This window comes from Emericellopsis atlantica (genome assembly GCF_019669845.1).
Source record: "Emericellopsis atlantica unplaced genomic scaffold F5Z01scaffold_9, whole genome shotgun sequence".
NCBI classification, from domain to species: domain Eukaryota; kingdom Fungi; phylum Ascomycota; class Sordariomycetes; order Hypocreales; family Bionectriaceae; genus Emericellopsis; species Emericellopsis atlantica.
The window spans coordinates 383,151-400,447 of record NW_025764711.1 but is presented as its reverse complement, the minus strand read 5'-3'; the positions used below and the strand labels follow the sequence as shown (position 1 = coordinate 400,447).

General features: G+C 54.6%; 9 protein-coding genes across 9 annotated transcripts; 6 read left to right on the top strand and 3 right to left on the bottom strand.

Annotated features, from left to right (window-relative positions):
• Positions 1-714: 714 nt before the first annotated feature.
• F5Z01DRAFT_672945 (alpha-glucosides permease MPH2/3) lies at positions 715-2,459 on the top strand (the record flags this gene model as incomplete). The annotated part of the gene is made up of 2 exons (XM_046264875.1): positions 715-2,308; positions 2,362-2,459. The coding sequence occupies 2 exons, from the start codon at positions 715-717 to the stop codon at positions 2,457-2,459; spliced, it is 1,692 nt and encodes a 563-aa protein (XP_046119566.1).
• A 530-nt stretch (positions 2,460-2,989) lies between these two features.
• On the top strand, positions 2,990-4,075 carry F5Z01DRAFT_680665 (chaperonin 10-like protein; the record flags this gene model as incomplete). Its single annotated transcript, XM_046265617.1, has 2 exons — positions 2,990-3,294; positions 3,352-4,075. 2 exons carry the CDS (start codon positions 2,990-2,992, stop codon positions 4,073-4,075), a joined length of 1,029 nt encoding a protein of 342 aa, XP_046119565.1.
• Positions 4,076-4,296: 221 nt separating this feature from the next.
• F5Z01DRAFT_699402 (putative cyclase-domain-containing protein) lies at positions 4,297-5,476 on the top strand (the record flags this gene model as incomplete). Its single annotated transcript, XM_046266381.1, has 5 exons — positions 4,297-4,352; positions 4,403-4,689; positions 4,737-4,823; positions 4,870-5,238; positions 5,291-5,476. 5 exons carry the CDS (start codon positions 4,297-4,299, stop codon positions 5,464-5,466), a joined length of 975 nt encoding a protein of 324 aa, XP_046119564.1. The 3' UTR covers positions 5,467-5,476.
• F5Z01DRAFT_735580 (uncharacterized protein) lies at positions 5,120-6,901 on the bottom strand (the record flags this gene model as incomplete). The annotated part of the gene is made up of 3 exons (XM_046266772.1): positions 5,120-6,240; positions 6,291-6,481; positions 6,533-6,901. 3 exons carry the CDS (start codon positions 6,899-6,901, stop codon positions 5,487-5,489), a joined length of 1,314 nt encoding a protein of 437 aa, XP_046119563.1. The 3' UTR covers positions 5,120-5,486.
• A 129-nt stretch (positions 6,902-7,030) lies between these two features.
• F5Z01DRAFT_550236 (Alpha/Beta hydrolase protein) lies at positions 7,031-8,792 on the bottom strand. Its single transcript, XM_046260614.1, has 3 exons — positions 7,596-8,792; positions 7,430-7,537; positions 7,031-7,370 (listed from the first exon to the last, which is right to left on the bottom strand). The coding sequence occupies exons 1-3, from the start codon at positions 8,586-8,588 to the stop codon at positions 7,236-7,238; spliced, it is 1,236 nt and encodes a 411-aa protein (XP_046119562.1). The 5' UTR covers positions 8,589-8,792; the 3' UTR covers positions 7,031-7,235.
• A 1,071-nt stretch (positions 8,793-9,863) lies between these two features.
• F5Z01DRAFT_635263 (uncharacterized protein) lies at positions 9,864-11,814 on the top strand (the record flags this gene model as incomplete). Its single annotated transcript, XM_046262134.1, has 2 exons — positions 9,864-10,308; positions 10,373-11,814. The coding sequence occupies 2 exons, from the start codon at positions 9,864-9,866 to the stop codon at positions 11,812-11,814; spliced, it is 1,887 nt and encodes a 628-aa protein (XP_046119561.1).
• Positions 11,815-11,941: 127 nt separating this feature from the next.
• F5Z01DRAFT_550225 (Alpha/Beta hydrolase protein) lies at positions 11,942-13,867 on the bottom strand. Its single transcript, XM_046260613.1, has one exon. It carries the CDS (start codon positions 13,651-13,653, stop codon positions 12,070-12,072), a length of 1,584 nt encoding a protein of 527 aa, XP_046119560.1. The 5' UTR covers positions 13,654-13,867; the 3' UTR covers positions 11,942-12,069.
• Positions 13,868-14,475: 608 nt separating this feature from the next.
• F5Z01DRAFT_699392 (uncharacterized protein) lies at positions 14,476-15,902 on the top strand (the record flags this gene model as incomplete). The annotated part of the gene is made up of 3 exons (XM_046266380.1): positions 14,476-14,879; positions 14,934-15,412; positions 15,476-15,902. Exons 1-3 carry the CDS (start codon positions 14,706-14,708, stop codon positions 15,900-15,902), a joined length of 1,080 nt encoding a protein of 359 aa, XP_046119559.1. The 5' UTR covers positions 14,476-14,705.
• A 414-nt stretch (positions 15,903-16,316) lies between these two features.
• Positions 16,317-17,146, top strand: F5Z01DRAFT_749198 (uncharacterized protein; the record flags this gene model as incomplete). Its single annotated transcript, XM_046266995.1, has 2 exons — positions 16,317-16,769; positions 16,823-17,146. 2 exons carry the CDS (start codon positions 16,317-16,319, stop codon positions 17,144-17,146), a joined length of 777 nt encoding a protein of 258 aa, XP_046119558.1.
• Between the last annotated feature and the right edge of the window lie 151 nt (positions 17,147-17,297).

Sequence of the window (17,297 nt, the reverse complement as noted above, 5' to 3'; positions counted from 1 at the left end):
TACATGCACCTGTCGTATCGTCTTGGATGATGCAGATTGTGTGTTATGGACACCATCACTGGGGGCTCACGGGCCCCGGATTCAAATGCTTCGCTATGACAGACAATATGGCCACATATGCCCTGGTTCTACACCTGAATTATAAGCATACATGAACTCTGTGATAGGACCGCACTGTCCAAGCTGTGTCGGGGCGAATCTAGGACGAACCAGCTCCCCTCATGAACCCAATTGGCTATTCGGGCGAGACTCGCACGACAACCGAGACAATACCCCTGCCTGGCCCCGTCGAAGCCTGAATGGGGATTGGGGAGCAAGCTGGGGAAAAACTGGAGACGGTCACCCACGGGGTAGATGGTGGAGTCGTGATGGCTCGTCCCCTCGGGGCAAAGACAGTCGAACAGGCCGTGCCATTGGTGGGAGTAGACCACCGAGCCTTGTTCAGCCGTGTGCGGTGTGCGGAGTTGTGACATATCGAGGCCGTGCTGCCGATTGATTGACAGTCCCACACGGTTGGGGCTCTTGAGGGGAGGCTTGGTGATACCAGCTGGGGAGGATAAGAGACGACAATAAGTAGGCTGGATCGCCCTCGCCCTCACAGCCCAGCTCAGTCCCCAGTCCCCAGTCCCCAGTCCTCCCCATCGTCATCCCTCTCGTGGATCAGTGACTCCAGCCCCCCCCCCCCCCACACAGACGACAGGACAGACAAACCAAATGGCCGCCATCGAGACAAAGGCCGAGCATGGCCTCGCCCCCGCGACGTCGCACGCCGACCAGGGCGCCTGGGGCACCGAAACCGAACTCATCGAGGCCGCCCACGCCGCGTCGGACGAGGAGGCCCGCCTCTCCCGCAAGGAGCTCTTCTCCCGCTACATGCCCGGCGTCATCTTCAGCGCGCTGCTCAGTCTGGCGCTGGTCATGGAGGGCATGGACGTCGGCCTGGTCAACAACTTCTTCGCGCAGGATGCGTACATCCAAAAGTTTGGCTGGCCCGACAAGGACGGCAAGCTGCACATCTCGGCCACCTGGCAGTCGGCCATTGGCACAGGCAACAACTGCGGCTCCATCATCGGCCTCCTCCTCAACGGCTGGCTGCAGTCGCGCTTCGGCTCCCGCCGCGTCTACATGGGCGCCATGGTCCTCATGACCGGGACCATCTTCTGCCTCTTCTTCGCCGTCAACGTCGAGATGCTGCTCGCCGGCAACATCCTCAGCGGCATCCCCTGGGGTATCTTCCAGACCCTCACCACCGCCTACGCCGCCGAGATCTGCCCGGCCGCCATGCGCGGCTACCTCACCGCCTGGGTCTCCATGTGCTGGGGCGCCGGATCCTTCCTCGCCGCCGGCACCCTGCGCGGTTCCCTCGATCTCTCTGGCAACGCTAGCTGGAAGCTCCCCTACGGCCTGCAGTGGATCTGGGTCGTCCCCCTCTTCCTCGTCGCCTACTTCGCCCCAGAGTCGCCCTGGTACCTCGTCCGTCGCGGCAAGATCGATGAGGCCGAGGCCGCCCTGCGTCGTCTCGCCCGCAAGGACTTTTATACCGAGCAGACCATGGCCCAGACCCTCGCCCTCATGAAGCACACCAACCGCATGGAGAAGCTCAACGCCGAGCACGCCAGCTACGCCGACTGCTTCCGCGGCACCAACCTGCGCCGCACGGGCATCGTCTGCATGGCCTGGATCATCCAGATCCTCAACGGTCAGTCCATCACCAACTACGCCGCCATCTTCCTCAAGGCCGCCGGCATGGAGGAGATGCAGGCCTTCAACTTCAACATGGGCATCCAGTCCGTCAACATCTTCTGCACCATTGTCGCCATTGTCCTCATGGGCATGCTCGGCCGCCGCACCTTTTTCTTCTACGGCTCCGCCGGCATCGGTCTCTTTATGCTCATCACGGGCATCCTGGGCTGCTTCCCCCAGACTCACGGCATCCTCATCGGCCTCGCCGTCCTCCTCATCTTTGTCCAGATCACCTTCAAGGTCACCCTCGGCCCGACCACGTACGTGATTGTCGGCGAGACCTCGTCCAACCGCGTCCGCGCCCAGACCATTGTCATTGGCCGCGCCGTCTACGTCTGCGGCCAGATCTGCGTCCAGCAGCTCAACCCGCGCATGCTCAACAAGGGCGGCGACGCCTGGAACTGGGGGCCCAAGGCCGGCTTCTTCTACTTTGGCCTGTGCTTCATCTGGGCCATCTGGATCTGGTTCTTCCTCCCCGAGACCATGAACCGCTCCTTTGCCGACCTCGACTACCTCTTCCAGAAGAAGACGCCCGCCCGCAAGTTCAAGACCGCGCCCGTGGACCGTATGTTCTCCTCTCGTTTCGTCAAAGCGCACATGGCTAATCTAGATTCGCAGTGTTCGAATTCGTCGGCGCCGACACGAGCCACAAGCTCGAGGACGACCGCATCGACGACAAGACGGTCACCGAAGTCCAGGAGGAGAAGCGTGCGTAGATGGGCTAGGTGCTGCGTGCTGTCATTCCTAGGTGTAGCTTTTATGAAGAATGCATGTTTTCTGTCGAATTGTGCCCGATATACCCATATCAGCGCTTTAGCTCATACGGTGCGTAGCGTGTGATGCTCTGACGCGACAATGTGACTGTAGACAGAACGCATGCATCCATCAACACATTTGCGCATTTTTTAAACAAGACATACGTCCATGAAAGGTGAAACGCATCTGAAATCAATCAGTAGGACGGAAATAACATGGGCATCGTCCTGTGCGGAGGCGATGCCTTCCACCAGAGCGGACCCCTCTGGAAATCTTATCCGTGGTTGTCGCCCCAGTCCTCACGTTCGCGAACCCGTTACCCGCAACCGATGTGGACATTTATATTCAAGTATTGAGCGCCTCTTGGTTACTGAGACTTCCTTATCAAATATACTAAGCCCGCTCAGATTTCATTTCCATCCTCCACCGCTCAATCCTCCCACCCTCCATCACAATGGGACTCTCCAATGGCTCAAAGCCCACGGGCACAATGAAGGCGCAGCAGATCGATCCCAAAGACCTCAAGATCCATCTCAACGAGGTACCCATCCCGACACCTGCCCCCAATGAGATCCTCGTCAAGATCCTCTGCGCGTCGCTGTGCCACTCGGACATTATGATCTTTGAGCCCACCGAGGGCATGCAGTATCCAGAGAAGCCGACGACCATGGGCCACGAGGCGACGGGGCAGATTGTGCAGCTCGGCTCAGACGTCTCGGGCTTTAACATAGGCGACAATGTTGGGTTCAACCCAGCCACCCAAGTCTGCTACGAGTGTCGTCCATGCAGAGAAGTGTGAGTGAACAACTCCCGAGTCGAAACAAAGAAACACGGACTGATCATTTTCCCCAGACACAACCTGTGGTGCGAGAAGAATGCGCCTGTGATTCAAGGCTTCGGCAGAGACGGCTACTTTGCCGAGTACGCCGTCATTGACCACCACAACGCCATCGTCCTGCCCAGAGAGCTGGACCCCGTCGCGGCAGCACCTCTGTTTTGCGCGGGCGTCACGGCGTACCATGCCATTGACGACCTCAAGCTCCCACATCAAAGCTGGGTCGCCATTATCGGATGCGGTGGCCTTGGCCTACTCGCCATCCAGTACGCGCGCGCCATGCAGTACCGGGTGATTGCCATTGACACGGCGGTCCCCGCCCTGGAGGAAGCGAAAGCATCCGGCGCCGAGCACGCCTTTGACCCAGCCAACGACGCCGACTACGTCAGCCGCATCATGGAGATCACCGGACGCGGCGTCCACGCCGCCGTCAACTTCACCGCTAGCAAGCGTGCCTACGCGGCCATGCCGGCCATCATCCGACCCGGGAATGGCATCCTCATGGCCGTCGGCATCCCCGCGCAGCCCATTGAGCTGAGCGTCTTTGACATTGCGCTGCAAAAGTACAGGGTCATGGGCGCCAGCAACGGGCAGTGCCACAATACACGCCCGGCCATTGAGTTTAGCGCCAAGCACAACATTGTGTCGAAGACGGAGTACTTTCCGCTCGAGGACCTGCCTACTATGGTGGAGAAGATGCAGAATCACACGGCGAGGGGCAGGATGGCGGTGCGCTTCTGAGTCCTTCTTTTCTGAGCATGATTCATGAAATGGAAAACTATTGCCGTGAATGTCCGAGACGTCCCCGCACCCCCGCGTTCCACGCCCATATCACGAGTCAGCGGGCAAGGGCTCCCGTGTAAGTGATGACTCGTTCTGGTATAGAAGAAGTAGATATCGAAAAATAGCAAAAGAAAAGAAACAGAATCCGAATTTTGGTTACGCCCATGGATCGGTCAATTATGGATGCCCAACACTTGCCCGCCTGGAAAGATCTGCCTGCCGTGCCAGGCGCGCGGTACTACCATAACAGCCCCCAGTCACCAAAAGCTCGCTAACATAAATCAGACACGGCTTTGCGTGGGGCGTATTCGACAAAGATGGCGTCAAGGACGAGCTGGGGACGCTGAACATTCTGACTGAACAAGTACTCCTGCAGGCGAAAGAGGAGATCTGGGTGGGACGCAGTGTGGCCCTCAACTGGGGCCTCGACAAGCTCAGTGAGCCCACCCTCGGCCGCTCCGTCTTAAAGCATGAGCTGGTTGACTGGCGCACAAAGCCTGGGTTCGACCTTTACTCATGGGACGACGAGATCAGCTTTAACACGCAGACTGGCAGCCAGTGGGATGGTCTCCGTACGTGTCGCGCACGGGCACGAGATGTGACAATGCTGAACTTCTAGGCCACTGGGGAGATGCGCAGACCGGCCTGTATTACAATGGCCACAAACATGACGAAGTCACGCGAGGAAACCATCTGGGCATTGAGAGTGAGTCTACGTCTTCTGCTGCTCGTCTCTGACACTGACTGAGCAGACTGGACAAAGCGTGGCGGCATCGTGGGACGCGGCATCCTCCTAGACTACGTCCGCTACGCTGAAAGGAAAAACATCCAGTACAGTCCCATGTCGAATCACGCAATCACCATCAAGGAACTCAAGGAAATCGCCAAAGAGTGCAACATCACCTTCCGACCAGGCGACATTCTGCTCATCCGCGTCGGCTGGACGAAATGGTACGACGAGCATAGCGTGGAGGACAGGAACAAGTACGTCACAAACGCATATGCATGGGCTGGCCTCAAGGGATGCGAAGAGACTCTCGAATGGCTGTGGGACAACCACTTTGCCGCTGTGGCGAGCGACAACAACGGCGTCGAAGTGGTCCCCATGGATGACAAATGGCGTAGGTCCACCGCAGAAGCAATCCTTGGTCATATTCACTGACTGCCTGCTAGGGCTGCACGACTTTTTACTCGCGGGCTGGGGCATGCCCATGGGGGAACTGTGGGATCTAGAAGCGCTGAGCAGAGAATGCGAGGTACAGCAGAGATGGTCCTTCTTCCTCACGAGTGCCCCCCTGAATCTGCCGGGAGGCTGCGCGAGTCCCCCGAATGCCATTGCTATCTTCTAGTCTGTGCTGGGCCGGGACCCTCAAAACGCGAGTTGAAAGTCCCAGACTTGGAGTTTCCGATCTGGATAGGGCCCGCCCTGTCGGACAAAGACACTCAAAATATCATCATCCCTCAACCGCTTCTGATCATACAATGGCTCTGTTGATGCGTTCGGAATGACAGTCAACAGAGCCCAGGACCGAAAACCGTCCGAGGCGCTCGCGGTGTAGATTCGCGTCTCCAACTTGGGCTCGTCGGGCAGCAGCGCAACCAGCGTGTTGCCTGTCCTGTCGGCCGCGAGCTTCCCCCGTGGTGCGTACAGGTCAGGACCCGAGATGTCACCGGGGTTGATCAGATTGACCGTCCACTGGCCCTCCGTGTCGCGAAGATAGTGCTCGTAGAGTTGTTCTCCCGAGGTGTTGCCCCTCATGAGCATGTGGAAGCGGCCCTGCGCATCGACGAGCTGACCTTCCTGGTTGACCATGGCGCTGTTCTGAGGAACCTCCCAGATCATGGCGTCGGGCGAGTCGGCCAGGATGGGTTTGGTGAGCTGTTCTCCTTGGCTGTTGAGCCAAGTCTGGCCAGCATCCTCGGAGTACGCGAAAAAAAGATCGTGATTCGTGTTTGCGTCGGGTGTTTCCCTTACTGTCCAGGAGGTGTATAGCTTGCCGTCGTGGGTATCTAGACCGTTTATGTAGGCATTGTTGTCGTTGCCCTGGATGTACATGCCGTAGGGGGTCCAGTCGCCCGACTCGACGGAGTAGCGGTGAATGTAGCTGTCGCCATCGCCAGAGCTGTGAACGTCAGCAACGCGCTGCCGAGTACAGGGACAGTGTCACTCTACCCTCCGATTCTGAGCTCGAGGAGCATGTCTCCCCCGTCAAGGTTTTGAAAACGAGGATACGTCAATGGATCCCAGGGCCCTTCCGAACCCGGGAGCTCGTGGATTACAGGGCCGAAGAGGTCCGCCGTCCATTCTTGCGGGACATCCTCCGCGATGCCACCTGTCGACACCCTGTAATTGAGCGGGACGTCCTATGCATGTCAGTCCAGTTCCTAGTCGGCAGGCATCAGGGAGAGACAAACGTGGTGGTCAAAGCTGAGATGGATTCGTCCGTCTCCGGAAATACCCATCGAGATCATGTTGTGGCCATCCATGGTCGTCTGCACATAGTCCGTAAGGGTGAGAAACTCCCATTCTCCCAACGAGGGCGACACCTGTCGTCGCCCGACGTTGACGTAGTGGTGGAGGTACCCGGCCGGCGCCGTGTCGTAAAAAGTGACATATTGATGGTTGCCATGCGTGATGAGTACATCTTCCTGGTAGCTCACGCCATTCAGTCGCTCCGGACCCTGGATGTCCGTGCCAATGTCCCAATAGTCAGTGGAGAGCAGTTCAACAGCGTGCACGCCACCGAGGGGCAGTAGGAGGGCGATCAAGGTAGAGTGCTTCATGTCGACGAAGGATTCAAGTGAAATTGGGCACCTTTGGCATTCCTCCGTGACTTGTCGGCCTGCTCGTGGCTCTATATAAACGGAGAGGCCTCGGTGTAATGACGACCCGGTGCATACTCCCACCGATGCCCGCTGTACGCTCCGAGGACAATCCTGCACTCCACGATAGCCTCTCCAATTGAATGCATTTCTGCGGCGGAACCTGCCCAAACGGGGAATCAGAACTGGGGGAGCTCCAGGTTCATCCAACTGCCGTGTGGGGAACCAAGACGGAACGGCACAGGCCTGGTGCTATATCACCGCATCTATGTATTAAGGGCCTATACGCCTAGACTTATATACAGGTCTGGAAGAAGTGCAAGACGTCTGCAGCCCAAGACGATGGCTCACTTAGAGCTGGAAAGTGGCCGCCACTGGGGTGGCGATATACCTCGCGAATGTTCGCCATCCTTTCCAACCAACTTCGGGGCTACATCATAACGTGTCAGCTCGTTGTCATTCGATCTTCACACCATGAATGCTACTCACAGCAAAGTTGAGATCCGCAATCCCCGGGAATTTGGAACCAGGCGACCCCAAGCCCCATTGCGAGACGCCCGTCGGCACGTTGGTACGTTCCAGCACAAATGCGGCAGGCTATAATAGATTGTCAGTGCCTGGACAAGCTTGCCACGAGGGATGGGTCCGATCTTACGTCCAAGGCATACTTGTAGTACCGCAGATTCCCGTACGTCCCCTGCACGAATAGGGACAAGGCCGTCGTGATAATCTCGTCGAAACTGTATGGGTAGCCGTCGCTGACGCTCTCAAGGAGGTGCCAAACCCAGCCCGCGAATCCCACGGGTGAGTCTGAGAAGGCCTGACCGACAGCAAGTGGCTGTAGCTGTTGCACATATTGGTACCCCGTGTGTTGGGCGTACCACTCCATGCTGCTGGCCATGTAACGTGTTTCCTCGGGCGTGGTCTGGTTCTTCATGTATCTCTCCGTGTCCTCCGCGGTCGCCTGGACGAGGAAGAAGTCGCAGAAATGACCGACGATGCGACCAGACCGGACCACCTCGAGCATCTTCATTGTGACCCACCAGCCCAAGTCCGTGGACACAATGCCGTAGCGGTCGTAGCCGAGCCGCCCCATCAAGTCGTCCATCACACCGGCGATGGCTTTGGCATCGAATCCAGCGTGTGTAACGGCGGGGCTGAAGCCAAATCCAGGGAGATCTGGGGCGACTACATGGTGACCTGCGAAAGAGGCATTGTCCGGGGACACGAGGGGACCGATGACCTTGTGCCATTCCATGGAGGTGGAGGGCCACCCATGGAGCAGCAACAAGGGAAGAGCTTCTTCATCATTGGCGCGCTCGTGGATGAAGTGCAGCGGCACTTCATGCGGCCAAGCGGGAGTCTCGGGTACCGTGATGGCAAAGTGGGAGTGGTTGCCATTGATGTAGTCTTGCTGAGTGGTCCAGTCGTACTCGTTGGCCCAGTAGTCAGCAAGGGCTGTCATGTTGGCGCTCGGGGGACCTTCGAGCCAGTTGTCGTTGCTGTCGTCGAGGATGTCGATGGAGGGTCGGTACAGGCTGGCTTTCAAGGTGCTTTCGTCCACAAAGCCCTGGTCCACCTGGATCGTGAACGGTGTTGGAGACGAGGCATTGCTTGGAAATGCAAAGTTCAGCGCGGATTCGGCCATGTTGGCAATGTAGCAAGAGTGCTTTTGGTAGACAATCGGGCCTGTCGAGTTTGTTGCTTGGTTCCTGGACTGCCTTGACGGGCACAGGCAGCCATCTTATATGATGCGTTTGTTCGGTCTGCTGAGCAACGAGACACCAGATCAGCGAATATGATGGGTTGCGTGTGCTGGTGAATCAAATGCGACTTCGCGTCATCTCAGCTGCTCAATTAAGCAACATGAGACCAACCTTGTGGAGTTGAGCAGGCCCTGGCAAAGAAAGAGGTAGGAGCACGCGTGTATCATTTTCGGCCGAAATTACCCCAGCGGGTTTTTGGAAGCCCAGGCTATATGAGTCAAAAGTACGGAGTACAGATATTGTGTCTAACACAAGAGGGGGTTTGAGGTACCTCTGAGTCTGATGGGAACATGAAGGATCGCCCATGCGAGGGTTCATGTTGTGGACGCTCTTGTTCAAGACGGCATGGGACCCTAGGTAAAGACGGGAATTCTAATGAGCCGGCGAATTCTCTCCAATCTCCAGCCAAGGATCGGCCAGGGGACCCTTTGTGTGGAGCTATCTCATTGTCTAGGGCTAGTCTACGATGCTCGTCCGCGGCTTGGGCCTTGCTTCGGACGAAGCTCGGTCGAAACGACTATATTCATGCCCGTGCACTTGACGAGGATGTAGCAACAATCCGAGGGGAATTTATGTAGGTATATTGACGTAGCGTTGTCTCTCAATTGAACCCTAGCAAGCAGGGAGGCGGGGATTTCCCAGAGCATGCCTCTACTGCCAACCACGGTCCATCATGAGCCTGTGCGAAATCATCCAACCACCTGTGATAGTACTCCCAACCTTTCTTCTGGCTGACCTCAGTCAATCAGCCATTGGCCATCACACAATATATATGCGAGGTACTCAACCCCTTTGGCTTCTCCAGCCGTCTGGTCTCGAATCATGACAGAAGGTGACTGTTTTCGCCGTCTCCGAAGGACCGAGTTAAGAGATTGGGAAGGAATTTCTTTAGAGGGGCACTCGTCATCAGTCAGAGGGACCATCACGCTTCTCGGTGTCTTGCATGAAGCACGGAACAAACGTTGTCCAGTCTATTCGGATTAACCAGGCGGGAGACTGTGAGCGTCGGGTGGGTGCATAAATGTGCATGTCCAGGCGCACGATGTGCTGGAGCATGCAAACGAGCGTCGCTCGACCCCTCAGGCTTTCTCTGGCAACGGGCAATTTGCTTCAGATGGCATTTGTAGCATCTAGCTTGTCTATGCCCACTGTCATCCATGGTCTTGAAATTCTCTGTGGCACTGACGATGAATTACCACGAAGAAGCGACGGCGTGCGCTGACAGTATCTCTTTCCTCTATGTTTTGCATCCAGTCCCTCAGCAGCCGTTCGCGCATGCGCTCGATGAGCCCATGAAGCAAGGCCCCGAAGACTATGTGCTTCCTTTCAAGAAGGAGCGTGATCTGGCCAGTACTCTGGCATTTTTGTCGAGCTTGAAAACGGATCCGAATCGAATTCCGGCGCTCTCTGTCAGGGAGAACCAGAAGAAGATGCAACTGGAGGTGATGGTTGCTGCGAACTCGCAAAAGCCTGGAGACAGCCTCAGAACGCTCGAGTTTATCAAAGAAGGCCTGGACAGGATACTAGGTGCCGTTTCACAGTCAATCAAAGGTCAGTCCATGAGAAAGTCAAATAACGAATCGGATCTGAACACAGCACGCGGTAGAGAACAGTGATCAAGGGATATTTTCCGAAATTGTATCCGTCTGCTCAACTCGAATTCTAGAGCGTCTCAGGTTCAACCAGCAGAGAAACCAACGCCAGCCTCTCAAGCCACTCTTACAGAATGTCGCAAAGCTACTCGGACAATCCACCGAATTTGTCAGCAGAGCGAAACGCTTGATCGCCGCTATTGATGCGTGGGAACGGCATCAGGTAGAACGGCGACTTCAGAACGTGGTCGAGCATGTTTATGCGCTGTCTCAGCTTGAGAATTTGGCTATTCTGATACGGACTATTCCAAATCGCGATCTGGATCCATGCTCTAAGGAGAACTTGATCAACATCGTCAGAAAGGTGGCGAGATACAAAGATTCTGCTGGACTATTGCATCGGACGGCGTCAAGGTTCCCGATAGCTAGGAAGTCCTCGGTTACCACAGTCACATTGCCCAATCAAGCTTATCAGAGAATCGATGCATCGATAGCTTCGCCGAACTTGGCCTCGACGTTGACAAGAATACGGGGAGGGAATGCAAAGGTCGCCAGTAAAAACGCCAAAGCAACTGTTCGTCAAATGTGTAGGCTTCTAGGAACGACAGAAGAGGAGGCAAACGCAGAGTTCACCGCAAAGAGGAAACAGATACTCGACAAAGCAAAGATTCACGCCGAGGTTCAGTTGGTCTACCACTTGGAGGTAGCCAATGTGCGCCCTCGCCCGAGGGTAATATGCTCGAGCAAAGACGCATGCTACCTGTGCAATTTGTTCATTGCAGCTCACGGGAAGTTCCACACCCCAAAGTGCCACGGGAGACTATATCCAGGATGGAAGCTTCCACTGTGGCCACCGAGTTTGGTCGACACCCGTGAATTCATTACACGCGTCGAATCACAAGTGCAGGACAGCATTGGACTGATGCTCGCGCGACAGAACAGGACAGTATACCAGTATCCAAACGAGAGCACCGTCCTCACGATATTGAACTCGATCTCGACTCCAAGTCGCGCCAATAGCCTACTGTCCGTTACTCCTCCGCCTATTTCAGGCACTCAAAACGATGACACGAGTATCTGTGCCTCCCAAAGGACAACAGGAGTGTGTGAGAAAGTAATCCCACCTCGCCGGGACGCCAATCTGGAAACCATAGACGGGTCTGGGGAGAAGGCATTAAGCCGTCAGAAGCACATGCTCGCTCAAAGCCAGTCAGTGGTGGGGACCATCCAAGGAAATTCCATTCCCTCGGTTCATTCATCCCCACTATTCACCTTACAAGTGGAATATTCGGTAGGGCCTGGAGGACCACTTGGTGGTGGTAGTGGTGAACTGGCTGGTATTACATACAACCTGACCTGGCTTGACCGAACTGAGGCTGAAAAGATCCGGCAAACTGGGATGGGGAAGATCATTGACTGTGATAAGATAGGTGGCGAGATAAACATTGATCCTAAAGCCTTGCAAGGACTGCATCTGTCCTCTGGGCAAAGCATTTTTAGGTTTGATCTGCTATAGCCGCTTGAATAGCCGACTAGCTGTCCAGCACAAATTGAGCACATATAATAACGTGACAAAATGCAATTTTACCATGTCCTGTCCGCGATGACGTATGTTCCTGATGCGTCAGTTATTATGGCTCTCTTATTTGTAGGCCTGGAAGCTTGAAAACGCAGGTCGTGGCCTCATGCCGCCTGTCGGTGGTAGAATAATATTCCACATGCCAGGATCACTTATACCAGACCCTCTTCCCTTTTGCACAACACCCATCCGTCAACCGCTTGATCCTGTTGCCAGGGCCCCCATAACGACCGTGGAGCACGGTGCATCATACGTTTCTGGCTTCACGAATTCCACCTCTGCAGAGTTGTTTTTACCCAGCAAGGCCAATGTGTCATTCTCCGAATCCCACAAAGGCCAACCCAGCGCATCCGTCAGACCTGACGTTGGATCATCGCTGAACGCAGCCCACATGCGCTGCATGACCCTCGTGAGGCGCTTCTGTTCCTTTGACGGCGGCAAACCGCTTGTGTCTTCCGATGCACCAAATACCATGTGCAGATCGACTCCATGGTACGCGCCGCTGGTGGGGTATAGACGGGTGTTGTCCCAGTCCGCAAAGTAACGATAGCCAAATGCTGGAACATTGTTGGCGCGGCGAGCCTCTGCTTGGAAAGACACAGGGCAGGTGAAGGACTCGAGGAGGAACGAGCGCACCTGCTCGTCGGTGGGTACAACACCGTTGCGGTAGGCTGGGATCCTGTAATATCCATCCTCATTGTTGTTGTGGCCCATCAGCACAGGTAGAGGGGAGAAGTCGCCTGCCTCGGTCCGTGAGACATAGTCTGAGAAGACGGTCTTCTCATCGGGCATCGGGTAGAATGGGGGGATTGACCTCAAGACACTGGAACTTCCGCTTGGTCGAACGCTAACAGCCGCTGCTTTGACATCTTTCCAGTCAATCTCTCGCATACAATCCATGACCTCTGTGGCATTACCACATCCCACAGCATCCACGACAGTATCCCAGTTTCTCTCCGGGACGCCGGGGCTATTCACAGGGAAGCTGAATGCGTTGCCAGAGGTGGCAATAATTCCGTGCACAATGGGATCTTCTTGGTACGCATACGTCCAGTAGTCAACAGCCACACCCCCAGAGGACTGTCCAGATATGGTGATCTTGGATGGGTCGCCGCCATAGGCTTCCGCATTGTCGCGAAGCCATTCTACCGCAGCGCGCTGGTCCAGCAAGCCAAGATTCTGCGTCTCTCCTGGCGCTCCTGGGAACCCAAAGATGTTAAGGCGGTAGGTGACGGTGACTACCACAATGTCTTCGGCTTGCGCAAAGTATTTGCCCGTGTAGAAGGGGCTGTTGGTGTTACCAATGGCAAAGCGTCCACCATGGAAAAACACCAGGACTGGTTTCAGAACGCCAGACTTGTCGACAGAAGGTCGCTGCCAGATGTTCAGCGTCAGGCAGTCCTCGCTTTGTGGCGTCCCCGCGGCTGAGGCGAAGTACTCGATTATCCGCTGCGCCTGTGGCGTGAAACCGGGATAGTCTGTCGGTGGTGATGGGGAGAGTGGGCAGTCAAAGCCGTAGCTGGCGGCTTCGAAGGGTGCTTCACTTGTGGGCGCTTCGGGCGCAGCGAAACGCAGTTTGCCTGTGGGTGGTTTGGCGTAGGGAATTCCGAGATACTCGACCACACAACTGGTGTTTGGGGCGATGTGACCGGTGATGGCGCCATTCTTGGTCTGCGCAACCAAAGAATTCGATATATCTGGTGGGCAGGCATGGCAAGGGTTGCCGCGCACCACGCTGAGTGCGAAGGCTGCCAGTAGCAAAAACTGCTGCACCATTGTGCCTGGTGATTTCCTATCATAAGCGCCTGATTCTTTGAGATCCTTCGCACCGGCTGGGGGTTCTAAGCCACGCAAACAAGGTGAACGGTGGTATGGGAAAGGAGTGAGGGTTTCTAACGTGTGTCTTTCCTCGTGGAAGATTGGGTCGCACCACGCCCCCTCCCAAGTTCCAACCCGTTTGTTATTGTTGCACGTAATACTGCCAGACTTTTCAACCCAAGATCACCCGGTTCGACGGACATAATAAGCCAGACCATGGTGCCGGGAAACTGCGCATGTGGGCCGCCTGCATGTTGTTCCCCTGCTCAGCGCGTACCTCACGAAAGAGAGACGTATGTATCAATAGCCATTGGTCTTATGACTGCCTTCTCTGGTCAAACTTTCTCATCATAGTATTTCTGCGCAGAGCTTCCCTGTGGCTGCGCTTATGATAACCTAGGTAGGTGTTGGCAACGTCGCGGGGAGGAACAAGCTACATTTGTTGGCAACAAGTAACAGTGTTCTCTGAAGGTCAGGACTCGGTGCTGATGTTTTCTGTTGGCTGACCCTTGATAGTTGATTAGGCGGAATTCAACGCGATTTGTCGAGCGTGGGGGCTTTATACGATGCGATCCAATTACCTGTTTTCAGCAGCATATAAACTCGCTCTTGCATGAACCTGTTGGTTCAACCTGCATGGTGATTCCGCGTCCATGAAACAGAAAGTAATCCACTTCTATGCTTAAAGTTAGAAAGAACCGTGACGGGTGGGTGATTCGGGCCGCGACTCAATTTCGGCAGAAGCTACAGAACGCGAGCTTGATGCTAAAACTTAGGTACCTTAGTACTTACACGTAGGCTTTCGAAAGAGCCTGAGCCCAAGAGCACAATTTCAGCAAGGAGCCGTGTCGAACAGTGCGTAAGCCCGTGCTTGCCTCGTCGGAATGACACTGAGGTCCGAATATGCCTGAACCCCCTGATAAACCAAGTCACTCTGGATTTTGCACCGTCCAAAGGATTGACACTTTGCCAGTGCCTTCGCCCCGACCAGAACGCTTCATTGCGCCAGAATGGGCCCCTATGGGATGGGCTTTCCGGCCGATTTGCCAAACAATGGCTGGAAATTGTATTTGTTGTCTTTGATCATAATTATATCTTCTGGGCTGTTTGTAATCATACGCCTGAGCCTTCGCTACAAAGCCTCTCAGATAGGTTGGGACGATGCTTGCGTAGTTCTGTCACTGGTGAGTCTTATTCGTCACTCCGAGAACCCAACTTCGAGACACTGACATTCCAAGGTCATGTCTATGATGGTATCTGTCTGTATGCAATTAGCCGTCGAAAATGGCTATGGTATGCACAAGTCAGACCTCGAGACGGACCAGCTTCGAGTGGCACTCCGATACTTCTTCCTCGCGCAAACTCCGTATAAGATCAGTGTATGCCTGAATAAGGTAGCTGTGGTCCTCTTCTGTATGCGCATATTCATCTCGAGAGCATTCCAGGTTGCGGCATACACGATCATGGGCATTGTTGTGGCGTGGAGTATCGGGGGCGTGGGCGCTACAATATGGCAATGTGTTCCCATTGCTGGGGCCTGGGACAAATCGCTAGATGCGACCTGCATTGACTCAAACAAGTTCTGGGTGGCTTACGCGGTTATGAACATCTTGACGGACTTGATGGTTCTCCTGCTCCCGATCCCGTCTATCGTCAGACTCCAGCTCAAGCCTCGCGACAAGTTGCTCGTGATTGGTATCTTTACCATGGGTGGTTTGTACATATAGCCACGGTCCCGTTCCCCGAGATTGACGAGTATTGTACTAACGACTGATAACAGCGTTACCATCACCTCGATCCTCCGAACGACGTCCGTGCAAAATTCCTTGAAGAACAAGGAAGACATTACTTTCAACTTCATACAGAGAGGCATGTGGACCTTGTTGGAGATGAACTTTGGAATTATCAGCACTTGTCTTCCCACGCTCAAGAAACCTCTGTCCAGCATAATGCTGAAGGTGTTCGGGTCAAGATTTGGCACATATGGTACCGGTCTTAGTAACCCGCAAAGGCTCGGCGGCGATGGTTCTGGTGGGACGGGGATGGACTTGCTGAGGGGGCGACCAAATCGCAGGTTATCTGGCGGAGTTGGAGGAATACTCATGAAGACAGACTTTGTCATCAAGACGAATGACCGTGGCCGTGCCGGGAGAACAAGTGACGAAGTCGGATTCGTCGCAAACGCGCAGGCTACGCATGTTAAATGAGAGCCTCATGTCCAACTGGCGTCTGTTATCATTCAAATATATCTTTAAAAGCTTGCGAAGTCCTGATCGAATTCAGTGATGATGAGGCAGGCATTATACAAGGTGACTGCTATTGAATCTGCTCGCGCGGCGAGCAGGCTTCATTTGCAGCTGTTAAGAAGAAACATGATCATATAACTGACGAGGTTATAGGGACTGTCGACAACAACTAGATCAAGAAGGTTATCGATTTCCGCCTCGGGAGGAATTCCATACCCGACGTGGGGTAGGTGATTGACTGGTAACTCGCTCAGCAGCCCTTTTTTGAACTTACATTCAACTCGTTTACTCAAATAAAATTTGAAAGCCGAAACACGCATATCTGAGTTTGAGGATCGCCACATAAGGCGACACCACGCCATATATACCCACATCATGGCAGCCACTCTGGATCTGTCCGGTAAGGGCATGCTATGCGTTATGTCTCGAATCTCACGGAACGATATGCTAGACGAGGTAACCTTCCTCAAATGGTACGACGATGAGCATATTCCCGAAATCATACGGACCAGTGGAGTGTCCTCGGCCAGACGCTTCGTGGATGTGAACCCCTCTGCGGACAAACCATATCTCGCCATGCATGCCATGGACGACATTGCCTTTGTGAAGAGCGACGAGTTCCGTGGGATTCAGTTCAAGAGTGATTCGCTGCCTGGATCGGGAATCATCTATGACTTGGCCGATCTTGATGTGAGAAATGATCGACTGGTCCAAGTCTACGACCCCACAAGCAAGGGGAAGGGCCACACAAGGAGCTTGGTCCTGAATCAAGTTGAGCTCGGGGATGATATCAGTGATCAGGAATTTGACAAATGGTTCCGCGAGGAGGTAGATTGCTGCGGCTCCGTGGGACTGCAATGGCGAATACTAACGGCTTCAAGCACCTCCCGTCCCTAGCAGGCTCCAGGGGGTTTCTGCGCACGACTCGGTTCAAGCTCGTGTTTGCGAGATCGAACGCAGAGTCACGCGTGCTCAAGGGACTCGCTCCTCCAACCGATGAACCACCGCCTACAGCAGCCACCTGGTTGGCCTTGCATGAGTTTGAGTGCGGCGCAGCTGACGTTGATCTTGAAGAAATGAAGACGGCCACGTCAAGCCCATTGGGTGAGAAGATCAAAAAGGAGGCCCTGATCAATGATTACAAGGTCTATAGACTTGAGAAAGCGTATGGTAAAGAAAACTGGTTTCATGGAATCAATTTGTGATTCGAAATGTTTTCAGCCTCTGGTTTCATTGCAAAGGGGGTCAAATGCTTGCACTATTGAGGAAAGTCTTAGGCACGCGCCCAAGATCATGACTGAATATTTCATTCATCAGAACCCAATCGGTGTTAGAGAGATAAAGCGAAAACAACAT

Excerpts from the sequence above, each read along its gene's own strand:
- F5Z01DRAFT_550225 (XM_046260613.1), bottom strand. The coding sequence starts at position 13,653 with ATGGTGCAGCAGTTTTTGCTACTGGCAGCCTTCGCACTCAGCGTGGTG.
- F5Z01DRAFT_550236 (XM_046260614.1), bottom strand. The coding sequence starts at position 8,588 with ATGGCCGAATCCGCGCTGAACTTTGCATTTCCAAGCAATGCCTCGTCT. Across the intron at positions 7,538-7,595 it reads ACTACAAGTATGCCTTGGAC|CCTGCCGCATTTGTGCTGGA; the intron begins GTAAGATCGGAC and ends AATCTATTATAG. Across the intron at positions 7,371-7,429 it reads TTGCGGATCTCAACTTTGCT|CCCCGAAGTTGGTTGGAAAG; the intron begins GTGAGTAGCATT and ends GTTATGATGTAG.